Source organism: Artemia franciscana, chromosome 12, assembly GCF_032884065.1.
Source record: "Artemia franciscana chromosome 12, ASM3288406v1, whole genome shotgun sequence".
In the NCBI taxonomy this organism is placed as follows: domain Eukaryota; kingdom Metazoa; phylum Arthropoda; class Branchiopoda; order Anostraca; family Artemiidae; genus Artemia; species Artemia franciscana.
In genome coordinates, this window is record NC_088874.1 from 36,450,287 (window position 1) to 36,463,096 (window position 12,810).

At 34.2% G+C, this 12,810-nt stretch overlaps 1 protein-coding gene across 4 annotated transcripts in view; it reads left to right on the forward strand.

Moving 5' to 3' along the window:
- The window catches only part of LOC136034062 (titin-like), a 148,026-nt gene that overhangs the window by 66,982 nt on the left and 68,234 nt on the right, over positions 1 to 12,810 (forward strand). For 3 of the 4 annotated variants that reach the window (XM_065715179.1, XM_065715180.1, XM_065715181.1), the window contains 3 exons: positions 1,391 to 2,197; positions 4,584 to 7,742; positions 12,340 to 12,547. In XM_065715179.1, coding sequence (XP_065571251.1) covers positions 1,391 to 2,197; positions 4,584 to 7,742; positions 12,340 to 12,547 — 4,174 coding nt within the window. The remainder of the gene's footprint in view (positions 1 to 1,390; positions 2,198 to 4,583; positions 7,743 to 12,339; positions 12,548 to 12,810) is intronic. The other variant, XM_065715178.1, reaches the window with a different exon arrangement.

Below are 12,810 nucleotides of genomic sequence, written 5' to 3' on the forward strand. Positions count from 1 at the left end.
TGAAAGTAAGGAGCAACATTTAACCTTGAAACGAACAGAAATTATTACGTATATGAGGGTGGTCATCCCCTCGTCAATACCTCACCATTTACGCTAAAGTTTGAACTTTGTCAAAATTCTTTAAGAATAACTCCTGATCACAAAGGTCGTTTAATTAGAATAAATAGCTCTTTAAAAGTAATAAAAAACTAGCGTAAAGAGCGAAATATTGATGAGGGGGTAGCCCCTTCATATACATAATAATTTGTGGTCTTTTAAGTTCTAATGTTGCTCCTTACCTTCAGTTAAAAAGAACGTTTTTTTATTTAATTTCTGATCGTTTTTTGAATAATACTTGGAAATCCGGCTCCCTCACCATTGAAAATTTCCTTCCTCCATGGAAAGACCTTCCCACGTTGCCCACCTCCACAAGAAAAATCCCCCCTGAGAACGTCTGTATACTTCCCAATAACCAATACTACACGTAAACAATGCACAAAGTTCATAACTTGCAGCCCTTCCCACGGGGACTCTGGTGGGTTAAGTCATCCTAAAAGACACAGTTATTAAATTTTTTGACTATTCCGAAAAAAAGTTTGATCGGTTGACTTTTGGGGTAAAATGTGCGTTGGAGAGGGGCTAGCTACCCTCTGATATTTTTTGGTCACTTAAAAAGAGCATTAGAACTTTTGATTTCCAGTTAAATAAACCCTCCCCTGACCTTCTTCGACCACTGGTTTGATATGATCACCCCTCGGGAAAAAGCGAAAAAAAAAACAATTAAACACGTATCCGTGTTATTTCTTCCGGCAAAAAATTCAAAATTCCACATTTTTGTACATAGGAGCTTAAAACTTCTAAAGTAGGGTTCAGTGGTATGTTGAATCTGAATGATGTTCATTAAGATCACTTGATAATTTGGGAATGTTTTCCTCCTTTTTTAAAAATTGGAAAATTTTTATCAGGCTCTTAACTTTTGAAAATTTTATTTTCAATTAAATATGATGAATTTCATGTATTTTGAATAAGCAAAAAGTTCGATTCATTTGATGCATCTATTGTTATCAAGATTCTGCTTTTTAGAGTTTCGGTAACTATTGAGCCGCATCGCTCCTTACTTACAGTTTATTACCACGAACTGTTTGATAAGGATACTCGGTACTTTAATATCACTATTCCTTTTATTAATATTTTTGTAAAAAAGAATGAATTTTGTAAGTATATAAATAAATAAAAAAATGGAATACCAAGAATTGTACAGACTGAGAATATATGTAAAATATTTTTAAAGGCCCATAATAGAATTGTTCTTGGAAAAAAAAATTGACAAATATAAACATATTAGCATATACAGACACATGTAGAATTTCTTTAGAAAAAAAAGCAAAACTTAAAACATTTTTTCTTACAGGCAAAAGGACAAGAAATGGAAACTATACTGCTACAATTACCCGAAATTTACGAATTTTCAGACGATCCTCATCTTTCAAACCTGAAAATACGATTTGAAAACCTTAAGGACACTTGGCAGCGTATCAAAACAGCTTTAGAGGCGAGAACTGATTTCTCTTTCATATATCACCGATTCCACACACTCGCTCTAACCCTGAAAAATGACATAGACGATATTGAATCAAACCCTGATTTAGAAGCAAATGATCCTAATCTTCAAAAAGCCAAGCAACTGTTTATGCAACTTGATGATACAGGCAAACAATTTATGGCTGATTGTCTGAAATGTGATGACCCCTTTCTTGACTCCCCAAAAGCATCACTCTGCGCTGAAGCTCTTTTGGAGCATTTAGAAAAACGTCTAAATGATGTAGACAAGGCAATTCAAGATAGGAACTCGAGGAAAGCGAATGAGCAGAAGTTGCAAGATCGGTGGTCAAAAATATCTCTCGATGTTAAAAATATTGGTGCTAAGATCACCGAGATATTAAATCATGTTTTTCCGGTAATCACTTCTGAATTCACTACTTCAATGATTGTTACTAAACTTGAAGAAAAAAGCATGAAATTTAGTAGAGAAGTTGGAGCATTGGCAGAGGAAATAAAAATAAGAGCAAATGCTTTGGAGTCTTTTGCAGAGACTGATGATAATATTAAAGATCTTTATGAAAAACTCAGTAACTATAACTCGGAGCTCTCCAGATTCTCTTTTGAGATTTCAACCTTGCTGCAGATGACTACCAAATACTATAGATCCCTTGTTCAGGTATTTTTTTTCTCGTGATTTCAGTTGTTCTTTTTTCAATATATCTAAATGTTACCAGAGTCGCTAAAGCTGTATTTGTTTAATTTTCAATTCATTCTATTTCTATTTCATTCCTTTCATTCATTTCATTTCATTCCATTCTATTTCTATTTCATTCCTTTACAAACAAAAGAATGAATCTTTTAAATTGCTCCTTTCAAAATCCTGATAGTCACAAAGGAGGTAAATATCTAACAACACGATTCATTTGTCTACCCTGAATATAAAACCACCTTGAGAAAAAACTACCCTTTTAATTGTTTTACGGCAAAATCTATTTTATAAATTTTTCAGGCTAATTAGCTTTATATGAAAAGTATTATCCAATATAATTATGTGTATAATAAAATAGCACTCAGATGTCCATAGCTATTTTTTTCTGTAGCTTTAGCTAAAATCTGACATCTTGATGACCTTTGGAAACATTTCTTGGGCTTGTATACAGTTTTTGACCCAATTTAAACTTTAATACCCAAGAAACTAGAAAAACAACCGAAAATAATTCCCTGACGAATCCTTCAAATGCATTCAATGCAAATATAAGACTCACTGAAAACAGCTTGCTTTCTCTGCTTCCGCAAAAATCTTCTCTAAACTTTGCCAGAGGCAAAATTAAAAAACATATTGTATGAGATTTTTATTCACTTAATTTTCTAATAACCTTTACTAAAAATGATTTATGGCTAATATTCAAGTGTTATGTCTCGCGTTTTCGTCCGTTTACTTAGTCATGAAGAGGAACTTCTTCTCTATTTGGGGAAGAAGAACTTCTTCTTCTTCCCCAATTCGACTGAGTTTAAAATTGGTATGAACGGAAAATTGAAATGAACATATGAGCTTGACCTTATATCGAAACATTTACAAATGTAAAGGGAAGTCAATAGGGAATAGGGAAGTTAATTGGGAAGTCGAAGATTTTGTTGCTCAAAATGTAAAGAGAAGTCGAATAGGGAAGTCGATAGGGAATAGGGAACTTAATTGGGAAGTCGAAGATTTTAGTTGCTCAAAATGTACAATTGTAAAGATATAAATAAATTTTGAAAATCTACTACTTAAACTTAACTCATTTTAAGTGTTTTCTTGGAAAAATATCAGTGTATGTATATTAAACTGTCAATCTACAATGTAACAATCTACATCTACAATCTACAATGTAACAATCTACAATCTACATGTAATCTTGGTTGTCACTGAGATTCTTTTTCTTGTATTAGGAGAAATAAAAACACTTAGCTTGAAATAAACTCTAGGTCAATTGCTATTAAGAAAATGAAAACTATTATTAAAGCTAGATTTTTTTATTATTTAGATGCTGTTACAAGTAAACTCTAGAAATTTTATCATTAAATAAACTTTAAATAATTCGTTAGATAACCGTTAGATCTAAATGTTATCGTTAGATAAACGTTTGGTCAAACGGTTAGATAGCGGTAGATCTAAGGGGCTATCGTTAGATACAAGTTAGATAATATGTTTGATAAAAAAAACGTTAGATAATAAGATCAGAATTTGATTAAAGGTCTCTTTCCTGGCAAATTTTCTTCTATATTTTAAAGACAGAAGCAGAACCAGGTGAATAAAGCTTTCTGGAATCATTTCAAATATCAAATCCTGAATAACCTTTAAGATTTCATTGGCTTAGCTCAGTTACCTGTCTTTAAAATGCTTAAGAAAGCTGTTATGGAAAGACATTCTCCCCCTAAAACTAAGGCAAATATTGCAAATAAGCTTTAACATTTTTCCAGAGAATGTAATCTAAAATTTGCCCTGCTTATCTAGAGAAGTCTATCAGCATAAATGAGATAAAAAGGTACTTGTATGATATACCCACTACCACTCAAGAAGCGAAGTTAGGTTAATCCTAATAAAATATACCTATGTATGATAAAAATATAATACATTGGAAACAAATTCGGGCTATATATTTGCACATTAAGGGGGAGGGGGTAAAGTACAGCGGGTCTGTATGCAAAATGTATTAGCTACAATTATTCTAATAAAAGAAAGTAAGAATTGTTTTCTGTCTTCACCCTGTCCAAAGACTTTACCCGGACCCCCCCCCCCCTAATGTGCAAATATATAGCCCAAATTATATATTTTCCATCTATTCTGTCATTCTCTTTGTCCACGCGAAGTTGAAAGAAACTAGCAAAAGAACCCGGTTTAGTGTGTCAATGCATGAACAACATATCATACAAGTACAGAAACGATAATAAAAAGGATAAAATGATAATAAAATGTTAGTGTTTTCTGATATGCTTGCTGACATTGTCTTCTAAACAGTTCTTTTATCTTTTAGAAACCATAGTTTGCTGGTTCTGAAAGATTTTTCCTTATTAATTTCTAGGTTGACCAGACAATTGAATCGCTAGAACACCAATATTATACAACAGTGTTACCAGCCTCAGTATCAGAAGTAGAACTAATCATTCGAGATCATGTTGCAAACTATAACTTGATTGCAAATCTTATTTCAAAAATTAAACAAGAGTGTGATACGTTGATTGACCAATATAGGAATGTAAGCTATGAAACAAGACATGATGTTGAAATTTTAATGCATTCTCTTGATCAAAGGAGTCGACACTGGGAGGCTGTATGGCAAGATCGTAACTGGCGACTAACACAACATAGACAGCATTGCCAATTTAATTCTGATTTAATGAGTGTTCAAAATCAAATAGATGACATGCTTCGGCAAATCGAGGGTATTAAAAATGCTGGAAGATATGCCAGTTCACTGACTATGTGCAAGGCCAACTCTGATTCATTCTCTCAGTTTGAAAAAAGTATGGATGCAATTGAACCGAAGATTCATAATTTTGTAAGTACTGCAGAGAAAATAGTCAATTCAGAAAGTGAAAAAAGCAGAAAAGAGCCTGTTGAGTCTGGCTTAAACGCCGTAACTACGAAATGGTCAACACTGAGAACATCAGTTGGGGAAACAAAAAATATCATCGAGCTCAAAGCAACATATTTCACTCTTGTAGAAGAAGTGGAGGAATGGTTTACACATGGGAGTAAGCTTCTTGTTAATCTTGCCCGTCGTTCGACTTTGTGCAAATCTAAAACTGATGCTGATTCTCTTATCCAAGAGGTTGATAAGTTTATTAACGATGGAAGACGGCACCAAGAAGAAAGAATTAAGAAAATATCGGAAATTTCTATTCAATTAAAGGCACCTGCAAGTGCTAGTCATTCCGAAAAAGTTTTTCACGAAAGTAGGGAAATTTTTGAGTCTTTTACATCAATTACGAAAGAGCTTGTGGTTTTGTCGAAGAACCTAGAAACTGCAGAAGAAGAAAGAAAACAGGCCAAGGCTACAGAATCCTTATTTCGAGATTCTTTAGCGGCAGCCCATGCAGAAGCAGAGGCAGCACGAGCAGCTGCTCGCGCAGCAGAACAGGCCAGAATTGTAGCCGAAGGAATAGCACAATCAATGAAAAATAAACCTAGAGTAACTGTTGAAACAACTCAAACTGAAACGGAAAGTAGGTGTGACTTTGGCTCTCAGGTTAGTAATATGACTTCTCGTCGGATCCGACTATCCGATGTGTCTATACAGTCTGACGAACCTCCTGTCTTTGTTGAAACTCTTCATGATGAAAATGTTATAGAAGGACAAAAGATTACACTTCTCTGTAAAGTTTCTGGTCGACCACGCCCTGAAGTCACTTGGTATAAAGATGGTATATCGATAGAAAATAATCCAGATTACCAAACTTCATGCATTGACAATGTTTGCTGTCTCTATATAGAAGAAACATTTGCAGAAGACACAGCACTTTTTACTTGTAGAGCTGTCTCCTTCGCTGGATTTGCAGAAACAAGTGCCAAACTGACTGTTAAAGAGGTTCAGGAAAAGGAGGAGCCTATAGCTCCAGATTTTTCTGTCCCTTTAACTGATATTCACACGCGCGAAGGTGACTCAATAACATTTCACTGTGTGGCTACTGGTAATCCTGCCCCAAGTGTTTCCTGGTTCAAGAATGGAAAATGTATTGATGAGAAGCCGGAATACACAATATCAAATGATAATAACCAACATACTTTAAAAATTGAAGAAATTTTCTTAGAAGATCACGGTCAATTTATTTGTCAAGCTATAAATTATGCTGGTGAGGCAGAAACAAAGGCAATGCTAAAGGTGGAGTCTATACTCCCGTCAGAGCCAGCAAAAGTAATTTCACCTCTTTCAAACGTTATGGCCCGTGCAGGAAGAAAGCTTCGTTTAGAAGCTAAAATAAGTGGTAAACCTCAACCAGACATCCTCTGGATGCATAATGGCCGACCTGTAAAAGAGACCAGAGAATTGAAGACCTCTTTTGACGGTGAAATTTGTGTTTTAACGATTACCGAAGCTTATCCTAAAGATGCAGGGACATATACAATCTCAGCAAAGAACATTGGGGGAGAGGCATTATCAAGTTCAATTGTCACTGTAAAAGGGCGCCTCCCAGCGGAAAATTCAGACACTGAAATTGGACTTAGTGATATTGAACCACTTCGTCCATCTATTAAAGTTCCACTCAAAGATATTGAATCTTTTAATGGGAGAAAAATCAAAATGGAATGTGTGATATCTGGTCAGCCAGATCCTGAGATAAACTGGTTTAAAAATGATTTGATAATACCCGATTCTACAGATTATCAGCAAATTTTTCAAGGAAATAAAGTATGTCTTATCATTCGTCAACTGCAACTTGAAGACACGGGTAAATATAAAGTTATCGCAATTAATTCAGCTGGAGAAGCATCTAGTGAGTGTAAGCTAACTGTTCAAGAGGAACTTAAGCCCCCGAAGTTTGAAAAAAAAATCAATAATATTTCTGCAAAAATCAATAGTAATGTACGCTTTGATGCCGTGGTTACAGGAACCCCTGAGCCGGATGTGACGTGGCTTAGAAATGACATGCCACTCTACAGGACTGAAGATGTTTTGATATTTAATTACCCAAATGGCTATCATGTTCTTGAACTTCCATGCATCAAAGAGGAACATCAAGGTGAATATACCCTGAAAGCGACTAATAAAGCTGGAGAGGCCAAGTCTATTGCAGAACTTGCATTAATTCCTCCTACCCCACCAGTCCTTAAACCAGAAGATGAAATTTCTCTTCCTCCCCAATTTGAAAAAATATTTTCTGATACCCGTGTACACAAAGGGACTCCAATAGCATTTCAGTGCATAACAAGTGGTATACCCGAACCTAATGTGAAGTGGCTTTTCAAAGATCGACCAGCAGAGGAATATCCAGAAGTTTCTGTATCAAAGGATAAAGATAAGCACACCTTTGCAATATTGACAGCGGAACTTACTCATAGTGGCAAGATAGTTTGTGTGGCAGAAAATGAATCTGGTGTTGCTACTTGCAGTGCCACGTTGACTGTCCACGAGCCACCCGTTATGTACCACTCTGCCACGAGCATTAAGCATGTTTTACGACAGAAAAATGAGGTCACTAATGAGCATAAGGAAGAAAAGAAAGACCAAGATATGAATGAGGTAAGTGTACCTTATCATTCTCTAGCTTTTGTTTTTACATAATTACATTATTGCTAAAATGTAGATTATGCGACAATTACTTGCTACAACACACAAAAAAAGGGAAAAAAATGAACAAATCATTCCGACTGTTCAAGACTATAGGAAATTATTTTTTAAAGTGGCACTTACCATTTGTAACCCATGAAACTGAAAATAAAAAGACAATAAAATTTGTTTAGACAATGTTTTTGAAGCCTTTTGCTAACCTTGGATTCTCCATGACTGTTTGGTATGGATTTTTTTTTTTTTTTTACTTCGTTCATCATAGCAAAATCAATTCAATAAAGACTTAACCATGCAAATCAGGTGTAAGGTACAGCAAGAGCTAGCTCTTCAGTACCTGGGCGGGCCTCTTTTTGGGGCAAAAACTTGCTTATTTTGGTATCAGATATCTAATTACCATTATACCAGATATCCAAAATTACCAGGAATTACCAAAAATCGTGGATATTAGTTGCTAATTTTGGTGCTCAGGAAAACCAATAAATTAGTTTTATTAAATATCTAATTACCATTATACCAGATATCCAAAATTACCAAGAATTACCAGATATCTAAAATCGTGGATATTAGTTGCTAATTTCGGTGCTCGGGAAAACCAATAAATTAGTTTTATTAGATATCTAATTACCATTATACCAGATATCCAAAATTACCAAGAATTACCAGATATCTAAAATCATGGATATTAGTTGCTAATTTTGGTGCTCGGGAAAACCAATAAATTAGTTTTATTAGATATCTAATTACCATTATACCAGATATCCAAAATTACCAGGAATTACCAGATATCTAAAATCGTGGATATTAGTTGCTAATTTTGGTGCTCAGGAAAATCAATAAATTAGTTTAGATGCATGAATAATTTCTTTTGCTACACTGCTTTTCCATTTACAGAATTTAAGTGAAAAAAAATGGGTGTAACTAAATAAAACAGTGTAACAAACCAAAAACAACACAAACTTTAAATACTAAAAGTCCGAATGTTTCGACACCACTTCTGGGAGCCTTTATAAACAAGAAAAAAAAAGCTTAAACTTAAATTAAATTAAACGCAATGCATAAAGAAAAAGACAAGCAAACAAAAAATTAAATAAAACACTTCTTAATAACTTCCAAAATATTCCAATCATTATAAAATTTTACTCATTTATTTGTTTGTTTTTTTTTGTCTTTTTCTTTGAGTTTGATATTCAGATTTTTGTTATTTAAGGTTTGTTTTTTTTTCTTTTTTTTTACTGTTATGTTTAAATTATACCCGTTTTCTATCTCTTAAATTTTATAGATAGCATGCTCTTACCGTAAAGTATGGAAGGCTCTAAAGTGGTTATAGCCTGCTATTTTTATGCTCAAAAAAGCCAAAAAAGCAATCTAAATGACACGATATTACCTCAATGCATGCTGGGTACCAGTACGATCACTACTGGCTAAAAGTTGTAAAACAGAAGTCAACATTTTCGAATAGAACGAAATGAAAATATAGAAAAATTGGTATAATATTTCAAACAAAACAGTGGAAAGTAACAAAAAACTCTTACTTTTCACTAATACTAATAAAAATAAAATATTTTGGCTTCACGTCCAGAAGCCTTTATCACCGGGGATAAATAAAATAAAACACAGTAAATTAAATGGAAAAACACATAAAGAAAGGAAAAAAACAAATAATAAACAATAAAATACTCACATCTTATGACGCTTTACGTATTCTAATTTAGTCCTTTTTCTTCCTGTTGATAAAAGCTCTCGGGCGTAACCCCTAATATTTCGGGTTTCATTATTTTTTGTGAAAACTGAAACTTTTTTGCTATTCTCCCCTGTCTATACCCGTTTCTCTATGTATTAATTCTGTTTGTATTTGTAAATGGAAAGGTAATGAGGTCTGAGAATTATTCATAACCGCTTCTAGGGACTAATCATCGCTGATATGCCCCCCCCCCCCAAAAAAAAAAAAACTTGAATTATAAGACCTAATTCAAAAACTTGAATTTGACACGACTATAATACCATCTACCGTCTTTGTGGGTTTTCAAACACTTCTGAATTACAAAGCTGCTATTTTGATTTTAGATGCCTTTGGGTCCTTGAATTACCAACCTTTTATCTCGGTTGTAGATCTCCATGGTCCAGACCGACCATGGTCTCCATGGTCGGTTGTAGATCTCCATGGTACTAAAGACTTAGTTTTATTAGTATTATTATTAGAAGTTTATTGTTATTCAATTCAATACAATACAAAATACAATTCAAAATGGAATTACAATACACTTATTCCCCCTCGAAAGGCTCCATGGCCAGGGATACAATGGGGGACAATTATTAATATTATTTATTTGGTTTAGTTTTGAAATATTTTGATTACTCTTTGTCTTCTAAAATGCTATCTTCTACTCAGTATTTCATGAATAAATTCAGAGCAGTCCTTTCACAATTTCCCTCCTTTCTGTTTTATTGGGCTGTTTTTTTTTTATATTTACTTTAAGCATACAAAAGGAAAAGAAATAAAATATTCAATAACAATTTTCTAGTATTGACTAGTTTTGATTGACAAAATTTCATAAGGGCTTATCAGACATAAATGGTCTGAAACATGTTAGTAAATCATGTTTACACCATAATTATCTATATATATCTATTATCTATATATCCATATCTACAATTGAACCATAAATATACCCATACCTTTCAATATTCTAATCTTTGTTTGTAGACTTATATTCCTATTCTTCCAAACATTTTTTAATTGTGAAAAAACACCCTCAGCCTTGGCTATTCTACTTTTAACATCTTCACTGCTTCCACCGTCTTTACTGCCCACCTGATCAATCTTTTTGTTACCCAACGTCACCTTTTCATCTTCACTTATTCCTAGCCTTAGTGCCTTACTCTTCTTAAAATTAATTTTCAAACCTATTCTAGCACTCTGAACTCGCAAAACCTATAAAAGCTCTTTCATTTTGCTCACACTTTCATCTAGGATGCTTAGATCATCAGCATAATCTAAGTCCAGGAGAGTAGTTTTCCTCCCCATTTGATTCACTGGTCTCCCATTGTCTTTGCTGTGCTCTTTAAGATAAAGTCCATCAAAATGATCCATATAAAGGGAGATAGAGCACAGCCCTGCTTAACTCCCGACTTAATACAAAACCAGCTGCTAACCTCACTTCCTACCTTAACCGCAGCAGCATTATTCTCGTACATAGCACTAATAACTTTAATGTATTTGTCTGGTATACCATACAAGGATAATACCTTTGCTAAAGCTCTTCTATCAACAGAATCGAACACCTGCACATAATCTATAAAAATGAGGACGAAAGGTGTTTGAAAACTAAGGCACTTCTCAATTATTAAACTAAGAATAAAAATTTGGTCGACATATCTAACTTTTTAAGCATTTAGCTCTATAATTATTGTTGTTTAACTTACAAAAGGTGAAATGCAATTCCTACTAATGAGAGACAGTGAGTACTGGGTCTATATTCCCATTGGCGAAAAGCCTGATAGATGTATTTAGAACGTTGAGCCCTTTAGAATTACGAATATATTTTGCTTTTTTAATTAGCGAGAAAAACATAACCTAAGAAAAATTAATATGGTTATTTCTTTTGTTATTTTCCCTTCTGGCTTATAGAGCTATTTGCTCTATTTGAGTGTATTTGCTAAAAAACACAAGAACTTAATTATCAATTAAAATATAGGAAGAGCGATCCTGCACTGAGATTAAATAAAAAAAAACAAGTTTTTTCAACTGAAAGTAAGGAGTGACATCAAAACTTATAACGAACAGAAATTATTCCACATATGAAAGGGGTTGTCCCTCCTCGATGCCTCGCTCTTTACGCTAAAGTTTGACTCTTTCTCACAACTCTACTTTTTAAAACAATAAAAAACTTTAAACAATAAATAAAATAAAAAAAAACATATTGTATGTTTTTTAGAGTTTCGTTTACTATTGAGCCGGGTCGATCCTTACTACAGTTCGTTACCACGAACTGTTGGATATAAATACAAGAGAAAACGCCGCATGTAGTTGCTGTTATAATCCTTTACGATTTTTTTGTTGTAGATTAAACATTTCATCCAACGCGAGGATCCCCGATTAGTTACTGGGGGAGGTGTTACTTAGCTGTAGTTATGCAATGTTCAAGAATACCGTTCATTTTCAAGAATTCACAGGGTAAATATTCTATGCTATAGTAGTCTCAAATGATCCAACGTTGCCAAAGATATATCAATCTCATTCTACAAAATAGATTTTTTCCTATTTGGCTGCATTTGTGTTAAAATTTAAAAACCTGATGGTTTCATTTTATACGAAATTCGATATTTACTTCAAAAACTATATAGATCCTACTTCATAATATAAGCCTTACCAAAAAATGAAAATGAATATCTTACTTAATTAGTTTCTTCTTTTAGACTTTGTGTTCTGAAATACTCACTAGTAAAAAAATACTTCCTGCTTTCGGCTTGCTTGGCTAAAAGTAGTCTCGGCTTACTTGACTTATATATTATTCGACTTCTAATAAGACTTTTTTGTTTACACTTTCAGCAGAAAGAGGAAGTAGAGCCAGCTAAGGTTTCTGTCAAAGAGCGTGCAACGCTGTTTTCTTCATCTTCATCAACAAAAATAGCTGAGACTACACAAGTCAAGTTTATCAAGGTCCAGCAGAAGCAAATACCTCCAAAATTCGCCTTACCCCTCACAAACTGTCTTGTGGATGAAGGAGCCCGGGTAACAATGGAGGCCGTCGTTGAAGGTAAATAAGCGGACTCTTTTGGCATCCTAACAGGGACCTGTTTTGCAGAGTGCGAATTTTTGGTGAGAAAAGAGCGGTATTAAAAAAACAACAACTCTGTTTTGCAGAGTTCGCGCCCCCCCCCAAGCCCCCTCGCGCGTAAGTCGTTACGCGCCATATTAGTTACGCGCCATTGTAGTTGTGTCTCTAAGAGCCCTGTTTTGCAGAGTTCGCGCGCCCCCCCAAGCCCCCCCGCGCGCTTAAGTCCTTACGCGCCATATTAG